Source organism: Toxotes jaculatrix, chromosome 16 (genome assembly GCF_017976425.1).
Source record: "Toxotes jaculatrix isolate fToxJac2 chromosome 16, fToxJac2.pri, whole genome shotgun sequence".
Classification (NCBI taxonomy): domain Eukaryota; kingdom Metazoa; phylum Chordata; class Actinopteri; family Toxotidae; genus Toxotes; species Toxotes jaculatrix.
Window position 1 is genome coordinate 17,167,496 of NC_054409.1, and position 24,791 is coordinate 17,192,286.

General features: G+C 39.5%; 1 protein-coding gene across 1 annotated transcript in view; it reads left to right on the forward strand.

Moving 5' to 3' along the window:
• pappaa (pregnancy-associated plasma protein A, pappalysin 1a) overlaps positions 1-24,291 on the forward strand; it is an 86,766-nt gene extending 62,475 nt beyond the window's left edge. The window contains exons 15-22 of the mRNA XM_041059035.1: positions 664-847; positions 1,081-1,282; positions 1,382-1,586; positions 2,351-2,498; positions 2,872-2,987; positions 6,515-6,586; positions 7,626-7,724; positions 18,323-24,291. Coding sequence (XP_040914969.1) covers positions 664-847; positions 1,081-1,282; positions 1,382-1,586; positions 2,351-2,498; positions 2,872-2,987; positions 6,515-6,586; positions 7,626-7,724; positions 18,323-18,427 — 1,131 coding nt within the window. The 3' untranslated portion in view covers positions 18,428-24,291. The remainder of the gene's footprint in view (positions 1-663; positions 848-1,080; positions 1,283-1,381; positions 1,587-2,350; positions 2,499-2,871; positions 2,988-6,514; positions 6,587-7,625; positions 7,725-18,322) is intronic.
• Positions 24,292-24,791: the final 500 nt, after the last annotated feature.

The following is a 24,791-nucleotide window of genomic DNA, read 5'->3' on the forward strand; positions in this document are numbered from 1 at the left end:
AATGTAACACACCACTATTTAAGGACATTAGCTAACTTCATGTTTGTGCAACAACTGCCTACCTACTTTTTCTTCCATTTTCTTTGTCTCCCACCTAACAGCAAAATTGACTGTATGGCATTACCTGATTTTAATTTTTTGTTTGCTGTAGAAGTCATATGTCAAAAATGCCAACTTATCACTGAATATAACCACAGTGGGTGGTATTCCAGTTGCGGTAGATTCTCTTTCTGTGTGTGTTTCTCAGAAGTTGTCACACTTCCATCGAAGTCAATCTGTTTTGTGTTAGGGCTGATTGTGCAGTTGTTGGATATCAGTTGCCTGAGTGGCATGATTTGACCTTACAAATGCTTTCAGCAGTTACTTGAGCTGCTGAGTGGCTTGTGAGCCTTACTGACATACAGTAAGCTAAGCTCGATCAAGCTTTGTTAGGTTACACGCTGATTAGAGACTTGTTGGAGTGTTTGCTGATTTGCTGTGGTCATATTTTGTGAGGTAAACATTTATAGGATGTGTGTGGGAAATCAATCTGTCCCATCAATGCGCCAATGGATGCTTGTATCCATGCATACTCATGCATATGGCTTATTTCAGAATAACTGTAACCCTGTAACCCACCTACCTGTCTCTGTCACTCACTTTGCATCTTGTTTTATTTTCCAGTCGGGCTCTGCAGTGACTATAACCTGTGCAAATGGGAAATGGAACAAACAGGTGTCATGTGAGCCAGTGGACTGTGGTCTGCCCGACAAATATCATGTTCACCCTGCCCTCTTCAACTTCCCAGAGGGCACTACCTATGGCAAGAAGAGCACCTTTCAGTGTCGGGAACCTGCCCAGCTTGTAGGTGAGATGCATAGCGGAGCATGCGCACATGTATGCGCAGATAAATGTTTTAAACATCATCATCCGACTCTTCTTAATTGCTCTATCAGCAACTGGACATTTCACATTCTGTTTGTCTACACATTTTCATCAGATTCTTTCTTTATTTTTCTCCTTTTAATGTCCTCTATCAAATTTACTGATCAGCACTGAATGTTCTATTTTCATATGCCCTTTTCTTCTTTTTCTCCTCAGGTACAAATAACACTCTTACCTGCCTAGAAGATGGTCTGTGGTCCTTTCCCGAGGCCCTTTGTGAGCTTCGCTGCCCAGCCCCTCCTCCTGTACCCAATGCTGTGCTGCAAACCAAGCGCTGCAACGAGACAGGCCTCAAAGTGGGCACGCTCTGCAAGTACAAATGCAAGCCAGGCTACCATGTCACCAACAAACCTAAGAGGTAAAGAAAGAAATATAAACAGTTATTATATTTAGTTAGTCCTTCATCAGAAAGCTTCCAGTTGAAATCAGATCTATTTATCGTCCCCTTTCTCTCTAGGCGTGCATTTAAGCGGCAGTGCACGGAGGATGGTAGCTGGCTAGAGGGGGCATGTGAGCCAGTGACTTGTGATCCTCCACCTCCAATCTTCCATGGCTCTTATCACTGCACTGATGGCTTCCGCTTTGACAGTGTTTGCAGACTCAACTGCTCTGATCCTGCCGGTAATTCCGCTATTGCCGCCACGGGAGGCTCTGCCCATACGGTGAGGCTGCTGCACGGTCCATGCAAGCAGGTCTGTCCATCTCTTTCCTCTCTTTCTATTCTTGCTTTTTCTCATGTATATAAAAAGCTCTCTCTCTTTCTGTCTTCTTCGCATCCTAGCTGTTTTTATCTACTTTAGACTCATCGGGGTTTAATGGCACAGAAGTATGAATAATATAATCAAAATGAAAATAATCAATTACAAGCAATTTGTGTTTGTTGAATATCCAGACCCCCCACAATGCAGTATTAGTAATTTTTAAATACTACAGACACATTACTATAAACATGACTAGAACAGTCTCAAACTGTCTAATATCATATAATATACATATGATATCTTATGATTAGATGCTAAATTAAGGAATTAATAAGTAAAAAACAATTTTTTCCAAAGACTGTCTCTATTCTTTCCCTCTTTTATTGGATTCTTCTTATACTGTCCTCACTGTCTGAATGCTTGTCTCTCAATGCCTGTTTCTCTCTCTGTCTCCCTTAGCCCTACTCAATTTGACGCCATGCTAATTAGATTGCTATTGATTTCCAGAATAGTCCTGCTGCCACAGACTTTTGAAATGTATACACCTTTTAATCTGTTCTGCCTCTCAGGTGTTGTGGGTTAGATGCCTGATCAAAATTGGATTGTATTTCCCCCTTTGCAACGGATGCCATCTCAGTGTCCTTGGCCTGCTAGTGTTTGTGTGTGTGTTAAAGTGTGTGTGTATAATTGTTTGTCTGTCAATATACTGTATGTGTTATTTTCAGGGCACTGCATCCAATGTGATTCGCTGTAGGAAGGATGGAAACTGGACAGGGTCGTTCCGCCTATGCCCACACAGCAAAGGCCAGTGTTCTTTACCTCAAAACCTCCATTATAGCCTACAGTACTCATGCAAGCGAGGACACGGCATAGGTCTGTATGCACATATTTACTGTTATATAATAACAATTCAATTCAAATTCATTTTTTACTGCTGATAACATCTTTCGTTGTTTGTATCACTCACAGCTTTTGTTAAATGTGTTATTACTTGCTATTGCTTTTACTTTGTTGTTCACATTACTCATTCTTTTTCAGTTTGTGCAGTTTACAGTCATTTTAATTTGTTCTTAATGAGAGTCAACAAAATGTCTGGACCACGGAGCACTTTGACTATTGCACAATATCATGATCATTTTCAAGTAAACGGGGGAAAGGGGCCCCTTTGATCTAGGTGTGGTTTGTGCATACTTTTATTTTTCTTGTTTCTTGTTCTTGTCTCTTTCTTGCTCTCACATTCACGCAGGCGAGGAGTGTGAGTTGAGTTGCAGAGAAAGTAACAACGACGTGGTGATCCTCCCTAGCAACATGACAGTTGAAAGTGTAATTAAAGAGCACTGGAGGAACCCGCACAAAGTCAAGGTAAGTTTTGTACGTGTGTTTGTGTCGCCTCACAGCTCTGACAGACGCACTTCACAAAGTTCTGTGATCCACAACTCTCCTGTAAGGAATTTCACGTATAGTGTCTACATCCTGGCTCTATTACCCACAATGCAAAATGCCAGTCTTTTGTGCCCAGTGCCAGCAAATGTTTGTCTTAGCAGCATGGCAACCCCTCAAACATTTTTACTCTATTTTTGATTTGAAGTGTGAAAACATGCTGCTGCCCTCTTGCATTTCAGAAAGTCTTCTTGAAGAAATAAGAAGCTGAAAAGCATCTTTGGGGTTTAAGTGTTGTTAAGTGTCAGTGTACATGGACAATCAAGTAATTGTGCCATTTGTCACATTCAGTTTCCCGTGTGTTTGTCTTACCACCAGAAATGCACTGCGGTGAAAAAAACAAAACAAAACAAAAAATACTTCTGCGGAATTCTTGTGGAGCATGGGGCCCCCGCTACCACTCTGGCCAAGTTGTAAAACCTTATCAAATGGCCAATCATCAGTAATCACTGTAATTTTCTGAAATAAACCTATGACGCTCACTGGCGGATAGGAAAACACGGAGGTTAGAGGTTATGGCGGGGGAGGTCATTAAACACAGAACTGTACACCGTGTCCCTGAGGGGGTGCCACTCACACAGCCATGGTGTCATTTGGGATTTTCATGAAGCTTGTTGGGTGGGGTCAAGAGGTGGGGTTAGGAACATGGAGTGTGTGTGTGTGTGTGTGTGTGTGTAGTAGGTAGGTATGAGGCTACACCTACTCTTCTGATTTTACTCTCCCCATTTAACTTGATGAATGCCAATGATGTGCAATTTGTTTAAAATGTTTTAGTCAGCTTAATGCCCTTTTTAGCTGTAAAGTCAGAGGAGGATCTCACTAAATGGCATCAAGTTTTGTAACTAGAGAAGGAGAAAAGAGAACACATTGTATTTCTCACTGTATTTTTTTTCCTACAACTCCTTTTGTTTTTGTTTCAGAGTCACACTGAGTCAGCAGCTTTTTGTGGTGGATGTTGGGACAGAGGGGTGGGTTGGGCCACGTGGACATGAAATGATCTGTTTTTCATAGATTTGTGTAATTGATATGATTTGTGCTCAGTGGTAATTTGAGACTTGTGGTGATGCTGTTAGGGGCAGTTTGTAGCATAAGAGAAGTCAGAGAAGTGAGGGTGGTGGAGTGAGTGGTGAGTGTTTCAGACATGATGCACCTGGGCCAGGAGGTTGGAGGAGGCAGACTTTTTGCAGGTAGTGTCTGCATGTTTTGTCCTGTGTCACTAAGTACGACCCTGAAACTCCTTTGTTAATACAGGTATTGTTCAATTTCATGTCCCCATACACATGCACATTCATAGAAGTGACACCCAACTAGACAGACAAAAAGCTGAAAAAGCTTTGCCTTTTAGCAAAATGTAGTCACCTGTAGGACATTACTTTTGTACTCATGTCAATAGCTGAGGGATTCTTCCTTTAGCAGAAAAATAGATGCAACAGGAACTGCAATAAAGACTAAGCAGAACAAATCTATATGATTGAAACATAAGATACAAAAAATGCACAGGGCTCTCACGAAATGGTATTAAGAGACAAGAACAGGAGAAGGTTCCTGTGGTGGAAAAAGAAATCAATCATGCCAATGGCTTACGGTTGTAGTAACAGTAGGAGTGTAATAAGTAGGAGCAGACATCATAATATACTTCTAAACTCCCATCTAGGATGGGATTCTTCATATAGTATGTTAAAGAGAATCCATGACCTGAAATGCACTTTCTAGTTCTACTTTGCTGAGTTGGAGGTGAATGTTGCCCACCTTAATAAGTGATGTTGATTTATTGCCTTTAAACTAGTTGTATTTTGGTTCCTAGTCTGACCCACTTAGAATTCTCTCCTGCTTTTCTACCTCCACCTCCTCCTCTTCTTTTTCCCATCCCTCTATATCTAACGATTCTGCGCCCCCAGCAACCTCCTCCCCCTTTATCAGCAAAATTACCCTGTCGGGCTTGCTGCGGAATTAGTCATTTTCTATATGACATGACCTCGTCTGTGGTGGCGCTGAGATAGGGATCTATTTTTATGTGGTATCAGCGCCCTGGGGAGGTTTCAGGGGGTGAGGATCCCATACGTAGTGAGGGGTGAAGCCAGGCCACAATCATGGATTATCATGATTTACGGCCTTTCTGTGAGAGGGGAAAAAAAAAAGAGTCAGAGAGAGACAATGAGAGAAAGGGGAAGAGAGAGAGTTTCTGGATGACATCGTCATAGCAGAACACTAGAAAGAGAATAAAAGTACAGTAGTTGCAAAAAGTTTCACCTGTAAGACAAAATAATGCGGTTAATCTTCTACCCACATTGGGACGAACCATCATAGCCCTCACCACTGTACACACATGCATACAAGCAGCACAGATGTGCCTGCATTCTGCTATGCAGTACTACATTGCAGTAGTAGAAAAGTTACTCTCAAGCTCTCAGTTGTCCTCAGATGCTATGTTGTTCTTTCTCTCTACCTTCAACCCCCATCTTTGTTTTTTGCATTGATTTGCTGACAGCACTGAAATGAAAAATACCTTAGTTTGCAGCAACAAAAGAAAAGCACGTCAAATTTGTGAGATACTGGGACACACAGGGTCTGAGAAATGAACCATCTGAGGTCAGACAGTTCTTTGCTGCGGATGGCACTTTTGATCATGCACATTACTATCCAAGTCTGGAGACGCACTTATGCTGTAAAGAAAACCCTTCTCCATGCTCTGACTCATGTAGACTTACATATACACAGCTGCCCCTATACACATTATGGAGGCAAAGTCACACAGCAAAGACACACGTGCCCTCCCAGAGTCACGTGAGCATGGAGTGTGCATTTTCATATACCTACAAAGTATAGGCCTATATGAACGCATTTGCACATGCAGGTACACAGTCTGTGCACAGTGCTGTCCACCTCCCCTGAGCACAAATGTTTTCTGTTGCATTACAATGAAGAGCACAGTGGGAGAACAGGATGGGATTCCACACATTCTGCAAAGATATGAGGGCATGGTGCTCTTTACCTCTGTCTCTCTGTCTCTTTTGCTCTCAAATCTTTGCCCTCCTGAGGCCATGACTTAGTTATAAAAAAAACCCTCAATTTTTATCAAGTTATATCTTGTCAAAATCAATTTATACAGCTTTGCTCTGAGGTGGAAACGGGTCAGTGTAAATCAAAGAAGGCTTCACAATGAAAGCAACCATGTGTAGCCCATGAGCCCTGTTGATATCTTGTATTGTTTCACCGTCTTAGGTTTGTGCGTGCATGAGTGTGTGTGCATGTATGTGTGGCTAGAAAGTGCACAGTGACTCTTGTTATGGTTAGGATTACGTCGACTGAAATGCAGGTAAAAAGAACAGTCTTGGCAAAGCTGTTGGTACGCTGCTCATGAGGGAAATGAGATCTACAGACCAAACCACCAACAGAACCAGTTTTCTTAATTAGTTCAACCCCACCTCAACTTTTGTCTGGTTTCACAGAGTATAGTCTGTACAATGGGACTGAAGTGGTATCCACACCCAGAATTGCTCCACTGTATCAAAGGATGTGAGGTAAGGACTTTTTTGTATTTGTGGATTAATAGTCTTATCTATCACACAAGACTTTAATATTTAAATTCTTTCACCTTTCTTAATCTTAAATATATAAAGTAAGGAGTATAAAAGTTTATTCGTTGTGCTTGGCCAATGGAGTTTAGATAGAAAATGGATTGGCTGCTATACAAGTAAAACACTTTGACCAACCTATGGGTGAAAAAAAAAACGATTTCCTGTAAGAACATGTAGATTTGTAATTCTAAACATACTTACAGGTAGAACTGAGATCAGCAGATAGTTTTTTTTCTATCAGCTGCTGTGAAGGTAAAGTTTAAAGTACAGTAGTGTTTGAACACTTTAGTAAGTAATAGTCCACAATGTTTTTTTTTCTGATAACAGTTACTGAGGACAACTACCTGCACAGGGTGCACAGGTGGTTTGTAAGTCAGTTAAAAATGTTGTTGCTATATGGGCATCTGGTATCAGACTAACTGATGTGAATTAGTGAAATGTATGAACTTGCTGTACTTTTATATAATTACTGATTTATTACCACGTGATTGTGGGATGGCATCTTTCCTCTGAAAAGGGTGCATTTACATGTGAATACAACATGTGAAAGAATCCTACTCCACTTCATGGAAGAATGATTTCATCTGCTCACTTAGGGCCAACTGGATAACCTGATTGGTAACCCAAGTGGAGGGTGGGGCCAACCCAATAAATCACCTTATTGGAGTGTTTTGTGCAGTGAATAGTTTATGGTGTCCTCAGTTTGACTTATGGGTCTGGCCCACCGAGGGCTTAAAAAGTCACATTGAAAGATGAGGGAAATTTAATGCATCAGATTCATCAGCACATCTATTCAGAGACCTCTAAAAGGCCCTGAAAAGCTCAAGAGGAAACTACCACTAAAACAAGGGACTTTTTTCAATAATTTGCCTTTTAACCATTACCAACCAGCCAAGGTAGCAATATAAAAGGTGGCACTTTTTTTCCTCACTTTGTGTTTTTTGATGTGTAATAATTGATGTGCTATCTCTTTCTTGTGTAGCCATTCATGGGAGACAACTACTGTGATTCGGTCAACAACAGAGCCTTCTGTAACTATGATGGAGGAGACTGCTGCCAATCCACTGTCAAGACCAAGAAGGTTAGTGACATGCTTGTACCTCAGAAAAAAACTCACCCTTCAGGCAAAGAGACGATGTTGGATTCTGTCCTGGTCACACTGATCGACAGTCATTGTTTGTTCCCCAACTCTGGAGTCACACATAGCTTAGGAATAAATCCCAACTCCCACATGTGAGCATTTTTCTTTTTCCCTTCTCCTTACCCACTTGGACTCCTTTTCTTTCTCACTGCTGTTCATCCAATTGGAGGTTGCACATTTCCTTTATCAATCTTTGACATTTATAAATAATAATTTCTACCTACAAAAGGTAAGTATAATGGAAGATTAGACTATACTGTTGAAGACTGTTGTATTTCATCTCTTGGAACATCTCTAAACAGATTCTTCCTTCCTTTGCTTTGTGTCCAACCTTATATCACTGGTAGACAGATTACTGATTCCACATCCAAGAGAGTGGGAGTTTTCAGACTACATCAATAGTCTTTGTTTTTCTGAGGTATTCTGTTTCCTAATGTGCAAAACATCTATATTTATCTTTGTGTGCCTGTATTCATACCGCTATCCAAAATGCAGGTAGTAATTTTAATCTAACGTATTTAGAGTTAAAGTCATGACTGTTTGAACTTGGAATATGATGTACTTGTTCCTCTTCACGTCAACTCAGAATCATGTGTGTTGTATTTTAGTTTGGTCATCCTTGTGGTAGTAACTCTCTTAGTTCAAGGAGGTGCTTTGTCTGGCTCGTTCCATCCAGCTGCTGGCAAGAGATCTGATTGGAAGTGTACTGTAGCTTCTGTGCTGCAGCATCTGCTTCTCTGGTTTGCTCCATGTGCAGTTTTGACTAGAGCCTGTGTTATCCCTGGCCAGTCAGTGACAGAAAAATAAGACTGTCTTAAAATATTACCCCCGTGCAATGCTTAATCTCACTCAATCAATCAGCATCTACAGTGCGTCTGATAATTTGACTGGTAATTTGTGGTGCAAGTAAATAATGGACAAGTCAGATTTGCAAAGGATTTGGATCACTGATACTTTTGCAGTTATCACAAATTACTAGATATCTGGCAAATTTAGTTCAGGGAAATGACATATGAGGACACATGAGGCCAAAAACTTCTTTTCATGTACTTGATTGAACTGTGCTACTTTAGGAACATACATAACGCACCTTAGGCTAGACAGAGGTCCGTGGGTTCCTTATTTGTTTTTGTCCTTTATTCATAATAGCAGCAGGAAAGTCGGTGAGCAGCCCACTGGGAAGTGACCTCACTCCTGAAGTGGTTTCGCTGCTGTTGATTGACGCTATCTCATCTCTACATCTCCTGGCCCCAATCCAGTGCAGGGGCTTAGCCAGAACTTGCATAACTCACTTTTATTCACAGACCCCAATGGGAGGATAGACTCCATTGAATTACTGCAGCAACAAGAGGTCAAGCTGGGCGAGAGGAGAGCAGGCAATGGGTCTTGTTAGACTTAGGAATTGTTATGTTGTACATCAAAGGGAGGTATGGTCTGTACATCGTATGTTTGGATATCAAATAAGTAATCTGTGGTTTAACAATGAAATGCCTATGATGGTTTTGACAGTTTGGTCAACTTCCTAAAAATGGTGCAGGGACAAGTCATAAATGAAAGAAAAAAATCAGTGGAAACATTGTCCTTAGTTAAAAATTAAATTATATATATTATATATATATTATTATAATATTATATATAGTTAAATGCATGTTTTTACAAAACAACTCTACTCTGTAAATCATAAATCTTTTGTTCACCTTAGAGAAAAAAATTATTGATTGAAAACTTCAACAAAACCACTTAATTTTAAGTCATATTTGCATAAAGTAGTAATATCACTGCTCTATCACTGGCAGACAGACCTCATCCTGCTACACAACACAAGAGCCACAGACTTGGAGTAACCCACATTAGCTCCCCTGCTAAAATTGTGCATTCTCTTAAACCTTAGCTTGTTAAGCATGCAACCAAACAAACATTCAAACATGGGGAAGTGCTCTGTTGATTTAAGTTTTCAGGCTAAATAGCTTATTATCTGGTCAGCTGCTGTACATTAAACAGCATGTAAACATATCTGCAAATATCACTTCAGTCCGTTTAGAGGCTGGTGTGGGCCTTACCCTTCAGTACCACTGCTTATAAAGCACTGTCTGCCCATAGCTTGTAAGCTGCAGTGAAAGTTTATTTATTTGGTCAAGTGTGTGGGCTGCTGGGGATCAGCCTGCCAGCTGCTGTCGATCAAACAAGGACACAGTGGCTGGGGGTCATAAATCCCCAAATAATTTTTTTTTTTTTTTTTTTTTTTTAATAGAAAAGTGTTGATAACACATGTAGAATAGCAGTGACTTTATTTGTGACTGCACAAAGGGATGACTAAATGTGATTGCAGTTGGAGTTTAATCCTTGGTGAGGAATCTGGCTGAAGTTTACTTCTGTAATATTTCCAAGCCCAGGATGCTACATGCCAATGGCCAGTAGTAGTGTCTGCAAAACAGGTGTTCCCAGTTCTCTGAAATAATAACTACAGGCAAATGGAGGATCACATTACACAGTAAATACTTGGTACTAACTTCTGTCACACCAGCAAAGATGGATTAGGTAAAGAGGAGTGCCATTCCAATCACCGAAATTGTTATTTTCAGTGGACTGCTACACTGCGATACAGTAAGTGGATCACCTGGGCTCAAGAACTCCAGGCTGCATGTCCAAGAAAACAATCCCTTGGAAAACTGTTCTGAAAAGATACGAAAAATTACTCTGAAATAACCAATCATAATTTGATTTATCGTCTGCCAGGAGCAAGGGGCGTGGAAGGTTACTGTGGGTGAACAACAAAAGGAAACACGAAGGAATGAAGCTGATATGTGACATTGATATGGGAACAGAGGAAGGCCAGATGTTTGATATAATCCTGTTTGCTTGTTAGCCCATTGCCTAATTGATGCTGCTTACTTGCTTACACATGTTTCTTGGTGCCTTGTCTAATATAAACCTTATTTGCATGAAACCCAAATTAACCTGAATGTCAGTTTTAAATTATTAGCCAGACAACCTTCCTGACAACTTTATCTTGTTGCTTTATTGCACTACTTTCCTCTGTATTTATTATTGTTTTGGTACTTGCGTTTAGTTAGGCATTTAGATTTAGTTGTTTATTCCTCTTGGGCAAAGCCCTCATAGTTATCCCTATTTGATCAACTCCGTCAAAACAGAAACAGGATATTTCGCACCTGATTCTGATTTCCCCCAAACTGAACACATGCGTGGCAGGCAAAGAAGGACAGAGTTGCATAAAAACCTCTAAAAACAAAAGAAAATGACACAATATCTGACAAAAGGAATCTGTAAGTCATTTATGATATTTCTTCTCCCCTGAGCTGCTGAGTAACACACTTGCTGGGTGACAAAGACAGGCAGTGTTTTCCTCTTTAGCGGGAAATCAATGTTCTTGTCCAGACCACAAGTGAAGACTTTGTCCCAAACTTGTTTAACTGTTTCTGAACACAGTTTTTGTTGTCATAGATTCTGTTGTCTTTGTCACAGTGGAGGTAATTTGATGTCAGCTATGAGCTGTCTATATTTATTGCTGTTCATAGCAGCTGTTTTATACACAGAAGACTTTCACAGAAAAATATTATGTTGTGTTCTCACTTTGCCTTTAATAAGTCTATTTAATTAAATCAAAAATACATTTCTTGAAAGTGTGCATAATAAATTAGATTAGTTGTGGACTTGGATTGGATTTATTTAATTATCATAGTGTAAGAGGCTACTCCCTTGAAGACTGAAAAAATATTAGTGTCAGAAATCAGACTCTACAAAGACCAAAAAGATATTGTCTGAGTTAAAAAATAAATAAATAAATACATTTTTAAAAATTATAAAAAAAAAAAAAACCAAAACTTAATTTAGAGGTAGAGGAAATTAGGTACTGGCTTTAGGAAATTATTTAGTATCTTTTCTTTTTAAAAGAAACTGTACATTTGCAACCTTATTACCTTATTTATGTATTTATTTATTTATTTATTTAAAAGATTTACATTTTGAACCTGGTGCCAGACGCAGGGTTGGGAAGTTGTAAAATAATGAGAGACGCTAGTCCATCTCTCACAACAACTCCCCAACCCTGTCATTGTTGGTTTTGGTCTTTTCAGATGTATATATATTTTTTATGAGCGATTTTATTGCTAGGGAACTGCAACAACCATATGAGGGAATTCTGTTAAAATAAGTGAAGCGTTCAAAGAATCACTAATAATCATAGAATCACTAATACAACTTTTGCTTAGGCAGATATTATTATAGTGTTTTACTCAACTACTTTTAAAGATTGATTTTGTAATGTAAATGGGATATCTTCCAAATTGTGACATAATTCAGAGCATTCATTTGCATGCTTTTTAACACACACACACAGACACGCACACATACTCATTCACACTCCCTCATTCATATTCTCCCTTTCTCCCTTTCACAGTCACTCTCACACACAACACAAACATACTTCACATGAACAGACACACCAGCCACCAGTTGTTATTCACAAGTCTGGTGACTCAGTGGGAATCTTGGTCACTGTTGCAGTCCCGAGTGTGCTGTGATACAGCGCATGAGAACAATGGTATGACCCCTTCTGTACAACCACACACACACACACACACACACGCACACACACACACGCACACTTATTATTTGTTCCTCTGCCAAATCTTTTTACATCCACTGTTTTCCTCTGATCTTTGGTAATGAGGTAAAGAGGAAAGAACAGGGCAAAATGAAATTTTACAACAGACTTTCATTCTCCCTCATCATCCAGAGTCGTATATCTTTTTGTCCTTTTAGACTGTCCAAAGAGTTTAAAGGTTAAAAAAATCCTCCTCTGCCTCACTTGTTTTTTTTCTCTGACCCAAAACCAAATGTGCATAAGTCTCACTGATGGAGGAAATACAACACACAGATGAAAACATCTGCTCACCCCTCCTTAGCAGAAGATGCTTAAGTGACTTCTTTACAACAGTTGCATGATTGTTTATTGTTATGTTTCCCTACATTAAATGCCATGCCTTTCAAATATGAAATGATTCAACGGTTCAATATGAAAAATCATTTTTGGAATGTGATACAACTTCTTCCAGATACAACAACTGAGCAATTTCTGGTCTTTCCAAACAAGCTTAAAAGCTATTGTAGGAATTAGGTTATCAATTATTAAATATTTCCAGATTCCTCCTGCTTCTTCTCTTCTATTTTTCCTCAGAGCTCTGAGTTTCATCCTGATAAAAAACAAATAAGTATAGGGGGAGAAAATAGAGAAGAAAAAAAAAAAACTATAGTGAAAAGCAATGGAACTCAGTTGCTCATTTACTTTTACTTCCCTTCCCAGCAAATGCTGCTCTCGTCTTTTGTTTTGGCAGAGATTTGTGTATTAAGGAGTTCTGGATGACTTGCTGTGTATTATTCCACCCCAGGAGCTTTGAAGGTGCAAGGACTGGCTGCACGTAAGGTCACCACAGGATCTCCCCTTAATAGTTGCAAGCTGTTGGCTGGATTTGGAGAGGCAGGGAGGAGCGGAGGCAAGAGTATGCCTTTCTGAGGGTTGCCTGCGCAAGACCCTTTTTGTAGGTCCCCTCTACCCCCCCTTAGTTTGGAAGGAATTCCTTTCTTGGATGCTGGAAGCAGTACGCAGAGGGCACCGATTATATAGTTATACAGCTTGGCCCCTCTAAAATAACTATTTCTAAATGTGCCTGTATGTTTTTTCTGTCTGCGTTGGTGGTGGGGTCTTGGGTAAGTGCTGAGATCTCTTCCAGCCCCTCACCCCTGTTTACAACTCTTAGTCTGGCACAAGTATGCTCAATACGTGACTTGCTATGTGCCACGATTGATGTTTGTGTCTTAGCTGATGGTCCGTGATAGCCACCCCTGACCGCTAACCTCTCCGTCTGTGTTGGTGACTCACGTAGGCAAAGCCATTTGCTCTCTTTTAAAATGTCATTTGCTTTTCTGAGAATAGAATAATAAGAGAATATTGACCAGTGAACAAAATTAATTCTTTCTGGATGTTTGAGAGCCTCTCATTTTCTGCCTTACAATGTTCTACATAAAATATTCACATAACTGGATGCCAAAAACACTTGCAATGAACAGCTCTTTATTTTCTGAATGTTCGAGGCAGCTAACTTGACTTTGTTTCTCATTGCCAAGGCTCTGCCAGGGCATTTATTGGGGAGGAAGAGGCCAAGGCACAGATAGGAGCAAGCACTTGCACATACACAATGAGCATTTTTTTGGTTATGAATTGCTTTGTTACCTTCTTACTTTCTGTGTTTTGTAAAGCCACTGCACTGTAATGCCGGTGGCAAATCATTAAATAAGCAGCAGCATGCCATAGCTACCTTTACTACCAACTTTTCTGTGTGTGTCTGCGTGTGGGGAGTGGGGGCTGAGGGTAGAGGGGGAAAAATGCATCTGAATGTGAGGGGAAGGAAGGATAACATGGATGGAGGAGCAGGGCTTTTCTACACGGCTGAGGAGAGGTAGTTACGCACCAGGGTAAGGGGAGTGGGGGATGGGGACCTCCCCACAGTTTTTAGGGTTTTGGCTCTTTGCTGATGCCAAGTGCTCGCACTCATTTTGCCAAACTCAGTTATGTGTTCTTTTGCTCTCAAGTTGCTTTTCTTCCTTCCTAATCAGATCCTGTGTTGTTTCTCTCATTTATACATATATTTAAGTGTTGTATATACTGTTTATTTATTCTCCTCAAATACTATGGATTTTTCTCAGATGTCACATTTGGCTCAGTGCTTCCAGACACTGGCTTGTCTGAAGTCTTTCACATCTAAAACTGATTTTAACTGTTGGAATGAGACTGACCATGACTGAGTGACAGTGTTGTCATGCAAGGGTGTTTGAAATCATGATAGTGACTATAGGAGCATGAATTGGTCAGGGCTCATCTCACTTTGTGTTCAGTTCCTAAAACAAGCTATATGTTTCCATTTGCATGGCAGTGCACTGTATTTATTATTTGTTTCTTAACTCTTTAGATAGAGATGGTTACATATTTGATGGTTATGCATATTAATTTATCTGAAAATCTACAGTTACCTGAGATATATCTGACAGAAATGTTACTAGTAACCTCAGTTACTTGCTAATAAACAGTGTGTTATGCATCCCTAGATCAGCCAGTTCCCTCTCCCCCAGGTCTGTGCCCCTTACACCACCTTCTTTCCTTTAAGCACTGACTGACACGCACATACTGCACACACAGAAATGTAAAGAGGAACTCTGTGTTATTTTGACCTGTTCCTTAGATGGAAGGATGGGGCTCTGACAAGGTCTGCGTTCTTCAGTGGGGCTTTCATGTTGCTGTTAGTGGGTGTCCTCCCCCAGCCCTCCTCTAGCCCTGGGACATGGGGGCAGCATGAGGGCCCCCAGGCCCACAAGGCCAGCCAGTCCCATTTCCCAGCCACCCTGAGAGAACCTCAAGTCAGGGCCAGATGTGGCAGCTGGCCCAGCCACCCTGGAGGTCAAGGTCAAAGGAAACCATGTCAAATTTGCCACCCACCATCATTCTCTAGATAGAGAGATAAACAGAAGTGGCCTTGGTGGGGAAGTGAGGTGTAGAAGGGAAGTGGGAGGTGTAGTGGTGAAGTGTGCTGCAAGAGAAGAGTGATAAAGCAAGGTAAAGTAAAGAAGAGACTCTAGCAGAGATAAGGTGACAGTGTAAAACTGAGAGATAGTGTAATTAAACAGAGAGTTAGCTGAGAGCGAGGAGCCCCATGTTCTTGGCTTCAAAATGCCACAGAGGAAACACTGCTCACGCAGTTGACAGCTGTTTCTGAAGTGTGTCCGGCCCTGGGCTTGTAAAGTCGTCACACGTAGGCCTCATTTTCTCAGAGGAGTCTGGGCACTGCCCACCTGGCCCTCACATTAGGAACACCCCCCGCACACACACAAACAACTTATTTTATACCCCATTTCAAAGGAGAGCCTGCATCACAGCTCCTCAGTGACTAGCATGCTCCCCCATGTCATTCCACAGAACTGCTGTCTACAAATCCCTGACTCCCACAAACTATTGGGGCTGCTTCCTGTGTTTTCCATTTACCATTAACTAGAACATTTTACATTTTAGGCATTTACTTTACAGTTCTATCCAAAGCAAAATGTGAGACTAATTTTACAAAGTACCTTTAGCACAACTAAAAAAAGGGGTCAGTTGTAGAAAAATTCCTGGCAAATCTGATTTTATGTAAATAAATATATATCCTTTGCAAAATACCACAGCTCAACTCAAACCTTTTCTACTCACTTTTCTCTCCACTTTGTATTGCTGAAAGATTTTCTAAGCTTAAGAACTTCTTTAAAGGTGGTTATGTTCTTTCTTGTAGTGGTAACACAACCTTTTGGGACAGAGGGACATTCATTTAGATTAAAAAAAAAAAAAAAAACATTTTAAAAGCATCGTATCTACTCCTTTTGAGAATTTTGTGTATTTTTGTGAAAATCTGTAAAAACTGAAAACAGTCACCCAGTCAACCTGTCACAGCTCACAGTGAGGTTTCCATTGATTTCTAGCATAACAAGATGAATTAGGTTTCATACATTTAGTAGTAATTGAGTCGGCCCCCAAAACTTTGGGGTTTTTAGTGTGTAATACAATGGACACTATTGTTATGAATGTGTCTTTTAGTGGATGGGAAATTCTCGTTTCTTAGTCATTCTTTGCTAATGCATTCAGTAATTACTGGACTACACTCCCAGATAGTATTAGCTCTCAATGCAATTTGTTTGATGGCATTACTGTAGTAGTCTGGGTAATTATACAGCAGCTATGACCATCCCCTGGAAACACCTCCCTCCAAAACAGCAAGACAGCTTTCACTAATAGTATTGAACTAATAGCTGTCTTTGGCATAAGGCGTGCTGTCAGCTACATATTGTGTTGGGTAAAGTGGTCAGTATTGTTATTACATTTACATTGTAAACTGAGATTCACTGTGCAAAAGAGGCAATACCACTTTGCCCTAATAAGAAAATGCGACACTGGCTGCAAGAAGCGTTAATTTAGGAAACTGGTTTTGATTTAGTTTTAGACTTTTGATAAAAATTTGCATTAGATTTAATCAAATTTTAGTCATTTTATTTTTAGGTTTAATCTAGTTTTAGTCTAACTTACCTTTTTATAAATGTTGATGTGCTGCCTGCACATTTTCGTAATTTGTCTGAGCTACTTTGTTGCCTCCTCTTACCTAATTCTCAGTGAACAGCAGAGGAAACTCTTACTAATCAGGAGCTACAGTTCGTGATTCCACTGATGCATGTAGGTTGTTGAATAAGACTTTGCATTAAAACAAGTGCATTTGTCCATTATTTCACATTATAGTTTTTATTTGTTGACAAAAAATGTAATATAGTTCTCATTTTCAAAGGTTCATATTAAGTTTTAGTCTTGTTTTCATCGTGAAAAATATTTAGTCAATGAATATTTTCCATTATAGTTTTTATTAACAAAATTAACATTGGCTGGAGGCCCCCACAGATTTATCTGATAAGCCACCAAAACACAAATGCAGACATGCCCTTGGTCTGCAGCCTGCCTTCCATGACTTAGACCACATGTGTTCCTTGTTTGGCCTAGAGAAGAGGGACACATTTTGTGTACCCAAACAGCTGAAGCAGGCCCCCCGAGAGGCGACAAGGCAGCAGCAGCAGCTGGTGCTGGTGACGCATTGCCAACGTCATCCAGTGACGTCAAATGCCAGGGGCAATGGTCAATGATCTTCCGGGTCTATTTTCACCTACAATATTTAACTTTGACATCAGACTAACAGAGAAACAGGGATTTAAATTTCTTTGATATTCAGAGACTGTAATATGTTATGGGTCTTCTGTGCCAAAAGCACCAAAAACATTTCCTTCTGTGACTTCAAGTAGATTAGAATTGAACTGTTACGATAGCAGAAATACTGAGTCTTCAGTGTCTGACACTGAGTTTAGGTACACTTTGTACACAGAGTTTGTGTACCCAATACAAAATGAGACAAATAGCTTAATAAGAACCACACCAATTTGATTTCAAACCTGTTTGATATTTGCGAGAATCTGGTCTACATCAACTATGACAAGAAAGAAAGAGAGCGTGCTAGCGTGTGTATGTTCATGTGGGCACATCTGACAGAGAGGGAGATGGGGAAAGTTAGGTGGTGAGCATGTCCACTGGGAAGATTATATAATAACAAATGTAACAGAGCTAAGAAATTAAATATTAGACACATTAAAGAATCATTTCATATTTTATTGTTTGGATCACATGTCAGTCTATTCCGTGGAGGCAACAAATTAAATGGTTTGCCTCATGGAATGTACAACTTAATATTTTCTTATCTTTTTGCTTCCTTATATTCTTGTCTACTTTCTGCAGCACATTTGTTTATGGAGGTTTGTTTATGATGATTTCCATGAAATAAATCATGACTTATTTGATGTTTATGGACACTTAGAATCTTTATTTTAATTTGAAATTATTGCTGTGGGTTTGAACCTCTTTTGACCTCCTGATGAATGTTAGTATCTTGGTTTCTCCCCCACAGGTGATTCCATTCCCCATGTCCTGCGACATACGGGATGAGTGCTCCTGCCGGGATCCCAACGCTATAGAGAACAGAAAGGACGAACATGTCCATTCCCTGGGGTGACCAACCTGAGCAGGGACCTCTGTTCAATGTCCCAAGAACCTTGCTCCAACACAACACAGCCAGAGTGGCCGAGGCAGACCCCTCCTTCATCCTCCTCTCGGCCTCCAATTTCCTGCACATGCTGCTTAACAGGCATACCTCTCCATCCATACTGCAACCCCAACCAGCTAAAATGCCTCCTCCTCCACATCACAGAAAGGTCTAGAAGGACGGGACTCATGAGACTCCACAGAAAACTTCATTTCTCAGCTAAAAGGAAAGTAACTCCGCAATATCATCATAAAAAAACATATATAGCAAGGAGAAAAAAAAATTACATAAAACAGACATTTTTGAAAGAACAAGAAAACAAACAAACATAAAAACTAAACAAAAATATAACCAAGCCTAGGTAGCATGCCTTTTGTTCAGTTTTGTGCTGGCTTCAGTGTCTGTTTTAGTGACCTTGCTCTACAATCACACGATTGAACCTAAGGTAACTCAAAATGTGCAAGTTGGGGATTGTGTTGCTGTTGGCTCTGTGTTTTGCAAATATGAAGGAAATCAAATCAAAACAAAATGATAAAAAAATAATCCTCAGACAGTTTGAAGGCATGTTCAACACCTTTTTGGAGGGGCTAGAAGTTTGTGCTTATATCATTCCTGGTTTCAAACTGGTCAGACATTCTGTATATCTGTGTCCTTTTTCAGTAAAGTGTGTTTCTTCATAGGCACATCAGAGGCTAAAGAGGTTATTCCTAGCTTGGTGGGGAATGAGACAGCCATATCGTTAAGTTTCAAGCCACAGATTCAACACAAAAGCCAAAATAAAATACACAAACACACACACAAAAAAATGTCAACTAATTGTTGACCAGCCACAGACACAGTTTCCTGAGACAATTTTATACTTAGAGCAAAATCCTGAATGCATAATTAAAATATTTTCAGCATGGCTTCTGCTACTGTGTTTGCTGCTACTTGCCATCATCACATCTTAATATCTAATAGGGTTAGACAGCTTTGTCTGACTTGCTGCTTACAGTACCTCTTTATAGCATTCATTCACACTTGCATATTAATACATAATACTTTCAACTCACATCAATACAGAATACATGTTGACGACATCACAAATGAAATGCACTAAGAACTTTAAAAAACCCAGAACCTCACTTGTCATTCCTGTTTAACCCAACTGCCCAAGAAAATACTACGTACATTGACCACGACTTAAAGAATGTCATCGAAAACACCTCACTTCGGGTTGGGGTGATTTTAGTTTCAGTTTGAACTCCTCCCTCTTGGCGCTTGATAAGAACTTAGTTACCTCAAGCACTGATTTAAAATGTTTGAACTGAAAATAAAATGATCCCAGCTCTGTTCAGAATGTAGTCAATGCTTGTCAGGAGTCTGTGGCTTTTTTTGATTGCACAGTACTGCACAGCAGTCACACAAGAGTACAGAAATAAAGGGCTGGACATAGGCCATGGCTCTTAGTGAGAATGAGTATAGGTGGAAGGAGACCACATCTGACACACTCACACACACACGCAAGAACACATACATCTCCGTCATTCTCTCCACTCCCAGTAGTATTGGGCTCTCAGCTCTAGCTCTGCAGGCAACAATGTTGTACTTGACAATGACATTTGGATGTATATGTCAATACAGCATTTGCAGTCACAATAGGATCAAAGGTCCCTATGATTCTCTGTTGTAAGTAATTAATTTTATTGTCTCTGCAGTAAAAACTGCACTTGGTTGTGATCAGCACTTTTCAGTATTGTGAACTTGTCCGTCCCCACCAATTAACTTCATTAGATTATGTGGCTGCTACAGCAGCTTTGTATTTTGTTATTCTTCATTCCAGACACACATACACCAATTTTTCTCATGCACACTCGATAATGAAGGCTGCTTGGCATATTGGTCCAAATTTTGCTGCTCCTATTAGGCTGCAACAATAGGTTACAATCAGCATGATGATAACTTTTCATTTCATTTGGGTCAGTGTCACGGTCGCTCTGACTCATAGGCTGCTATAGCATTCCTCATCATTCTCATAAGTAGGGAAACAATTGTACACAACAAGCTGTGCAAATGGCAATGTAAGACCAATTTCATGTCATTATAAAACCAATGTTAGTGATGAACTAAAAAACAGTACCACAACATGCAGAGAAAGTGAAAAGGTATTATTTTCCACCAAATACAAAAAAAAAAAATCAAAAATATTGTGTAAATATTACTATATGTTCTTGATGGACAGGAGCATTGAAAAATGTTTTGAGTTTTTTTTTTTTTTCATTTACATGTATTTCATTTTTACAAAATGTCATATTTAATCAGTGTTTGTATTATTGACCTCAGTTACTGCACTTTTTAGTTGCCATGTAAGAAAAAAAAGTATATCTTTCAAAAATATTTAGAAGCTGCTATTGTCACAATGGTGATCTCAAACAATGATATTCAGTCATTTGACTCCCTGTGTTGCTATTAGCTTTCCTGTCATTAGTGCTTTAGTTGTATCTGACCCTAGATACTCCTTTTGACTTAAACTTACTTTGCATTCAATGTTGTCAATGAAGTAGGGAGGTATTGTCACTATGAACCATATATTCATCATCCATCATCCATAGAGGCCCCAAATCTTACAAAATAGGGTACATACCAATACATTATATATAGAAATATAGTACATTGTCACATATTTATGGTCTAGCTAGGCTGCAAATTTGTTGGTCTATTGTTTTCCCCTGATGTTTGTGTAATGCATCATCTTAGGTTAAAGGTGTAAATTTTGGAGAAGCCTAGAGATGCTGAAGGTGAAGGAAAAGCATAAGTAAAGAAATTCCCATTTAAAAGGGATTTTTGAAAGACTTTGTAACTTTTATGAAATATGATACTTTGTAAGGACATCCTAAAGGCTACATCATCTTCAAGATTGCATTTAACACTTTATATGAAAAAAAATATAGCCCTGGTAAAAAAAAAAAAAAAAAAAAGAAAAAAATACTTGTATTATGTTGATATTATCAAAGCATATGTAATATTAGTACTCCAGATACTGCTGCTTTACATAGAACTGTTACCAGTGGGGAGAGACTGACCTGTAATCACTTCACTATGCCAATGACATGCAGTACTGTGGTTCATCATCTGCCATTAAGGTCACTGGAAAGCTATTCCAGCCATTTGAACGGATGAATCCAAAATCTGTCATTGGATCATTCCATTCATCTTATAAACTGAGTTAAGATAGCCTGTTGTTGCTTCCACATACTTTGACTAACTTATAAATATTGTCCTCAACAATTACTTGTATCAAGCGTCAATGTCTGGATACCAAAACAACTGATTGTTATTAATATCAGAAAGGCTACAGAATGTGACTGCATGTCAACTTGAAAAATTATATTCTTAATCTTGGAGAAGGTACCCATAAGCCATAGATAACGGAGATATTCATGGAAAAAAATATAAGATTGTGCATTGGATGAGGACATCACCTCTCTACTGTAGTCTTCACAGGATCCCTTGCTGTACCTCATGCCTGTAATGTTTGCTGCTTCTATATTTTTGGTATTTTAGTGACATTTTTGCGTCTCATAACAATGGTGTAAATAGTAGAACTATTTATTGAGAGTGTTATACTTTTTTAAGTTATATTTAATGTCCATGTAAGTTATTTTTTACATTGTTCTTAAAAACAAAAAACATTATTGGTTGTGAGTCAAAACTGTCATTTTGTCTGTCATCACACTCTGTTGTGGTCATTGCCATCAAGCATTGATCAGACAGACAGTACACTTCAAGCCCACAACCGTAAAAGAAATCTCATTGGTCATTAAGTGTAGCTGGACACTGCTTGCAGCCGATGAGGATTCACCACATTTAAACATTACTGAGTGCAGTGTATCTTTTTTCCCCCTCTAAAACCAGAATGTAAAGTTTTTTTTTCCTTTTTTTGCTTGTTGTTAAATGCACACATTAGCCATGCATACAAGGAGTTGTGAAAAGAGAACCAAGTATATAATGGTCAAGTACATAAACCTATAATATAGCAATGTTTTCATAGCCAGCGTAAGGCACAAGGAATACATGTACACAGCCAGCTGAGGGCAGGAGAAAATGGGCAAGTGGCAAAGAGAGGGATAAAAAATGAAGGGAAAGAAGGACTGAAGGTCAAAAGGCAGCCAATGGTGCCCCAGATAGAGTGTTCTTGGAAGGGGGAGAAGTAGAAGGTGGGCAGGGAGAGAGGTAGGGATGGGTGGGCTGCTTTTCCTGGCCTGTCTAGCTATTTGTCCAGGTGTGAAAATGTGTACTCACAGAGGCTGCCCCTGGGCCAGGGGTGGCCAGTGCTGACTGGCAACAAGCCGAGGCCAATGAGTCAGAGTTTCTCCTAGGGGTGGCAGCCATCTCTCTCTGGGACTCCCACAACCCCTCCCTCCCCCCTCCTACCACCACCTCCACACTCCTCGACACACTGCCTCATCTGTCACTGTCAGGTATGCCTGCACAGGGCGGCCAGGGTCAAGCTGGCCCAGTGAAAATGAGAGAGGATGTTTGCCCAGCTTACAGAGCCTTTTGAAGTTAGGCTGAAGGAATACAGTTCTTCTCACCTAGAGCCTATGCTTATCACATAATATGATTTGTATAGCAGTCTTTTTTGACAGGCTTTGATACCTCTCCACAGTTTCCACCAACAGTCGCTCCTTTGTTTCTAATTTAACACCTGGTTGTTGTATTGCTTGTCTAAAAATGGCAGAAACTTTGTAGTGTCTCACTCATTACAAAGGGATGGGGAGCTTAAGAAAGAGTGTCTCAAGCCCTAATGTTTCTGCTCAGATCATTGTGGAGAAAAATACTGATGTGCCATCTTGTTGTAAGACATTTTCTTTGTGTATTGTAACACATGACGTACCTCTCACAGGCCTCTGGTTATAGAATGGTCCACTTATGTCTGTTTCCTAATCCCTCAATAAGTAAAAAAAGGTGAATTGTCCTTTTTTCTAAGTGGGAAGTACAAAAAAAGTGTATTTACATATTATGTGGATATCTAGTGGTATTACTGCGATGTTTCGTACCTGATTGCTCAACAAATATATTTTAAGATGTAAATAATAATATTCTATGATGATTGTATTTGCAAACCATGTACTAACTGTTTGGGAGTAGCTCTTGGATTGATTTTCATCATAACTATTATACAAAGAGATGAACCGTGAATATGTTGTGCATTGTGTCAAAGTATCACCTGCAAGACAGAAAAAAAAAAAAAAAAAAAAAAAAAAAGACCTGTGATGCTTTACCACACCACTCGCTGTCAGCATTTATTTGTTCAAAATGGCTTAGTACAAGCACTGTTCTCAGTTGTCTAAACCATGAATTTATCCATTGAGTCATAAATTATTTATTTGTTGTCAAGATGAATAAAATCATAATGGTCATTTCTGGGTTGCAGGAGTTGAAATTGATCCTCATAAATCAAACTTGACTGATCTTTGTTATGCATTGAGAAGTTCATTTAAAATTTGCTTGAGTTGACTGGCACCAACTAACAACTTTCATTTCTCCTCAGTCTTATCCCTATGCCTTTGCTGAGAATTTCACCAACACTGTAAAGGTAGCCATCAGACTCAGCAGTCCCTCCCTCACTCCTTCCCTCCCTCTGATGGCCTCCTCTCTCTTTGGTTCTTACACAGTATGCACTTTTTCAGGCACATATACAACAGATTGGACTTTTATGTTTCAGTCGATGTTTCTCTCTGTTTTCACAGTTGCAATTATATATATTTTTGGTGCTCTGGTACATGGCAAAACATGTCTGATGTGTACTATATTTTCATAAGGAAGAGTCATAAAGATGAGTATCATGTTCATTTTGCTGTCATTTATTGTGTAGAAATAAAACACTGGTTAAAGTGAACATAAGCTGGAGGACTGTCAGTTCCTTGAAAGTTAGATTGTTTTTTTTTTTCATCGTCACTGAAAACATCCTGTATACGTGTGTCCAGGTTAATTTTGGAGCTGCTTTATAATGTATTTTTAACTCTTGTGTGCCTCTAAAGAGTATGTTTCTTTTGGACGTCATTGAGGTACCAAAAATCCATAGTGAGCCCTTTCAAAATAAAAAAAAAAAGTGCTGAGGTGGTTATAAAACAGGAACTCATTCTTTAAGCCTCCATTGATACATTGGCATGGAAATGTGAGTGCTGTTCCTGGCACACCAATGACGTTAATGGCCTAATTTGTGAGAATGAACATCAAGCTACTGATTTTTAAAGTGCAGTTAATGTTGCATGACTGGAAAGAAACTGGATCTGAGCTTAAAGGAATAGTTTGTTGAGGGAGATGGAAAAAGAAAATGCTTCCCAGCAGC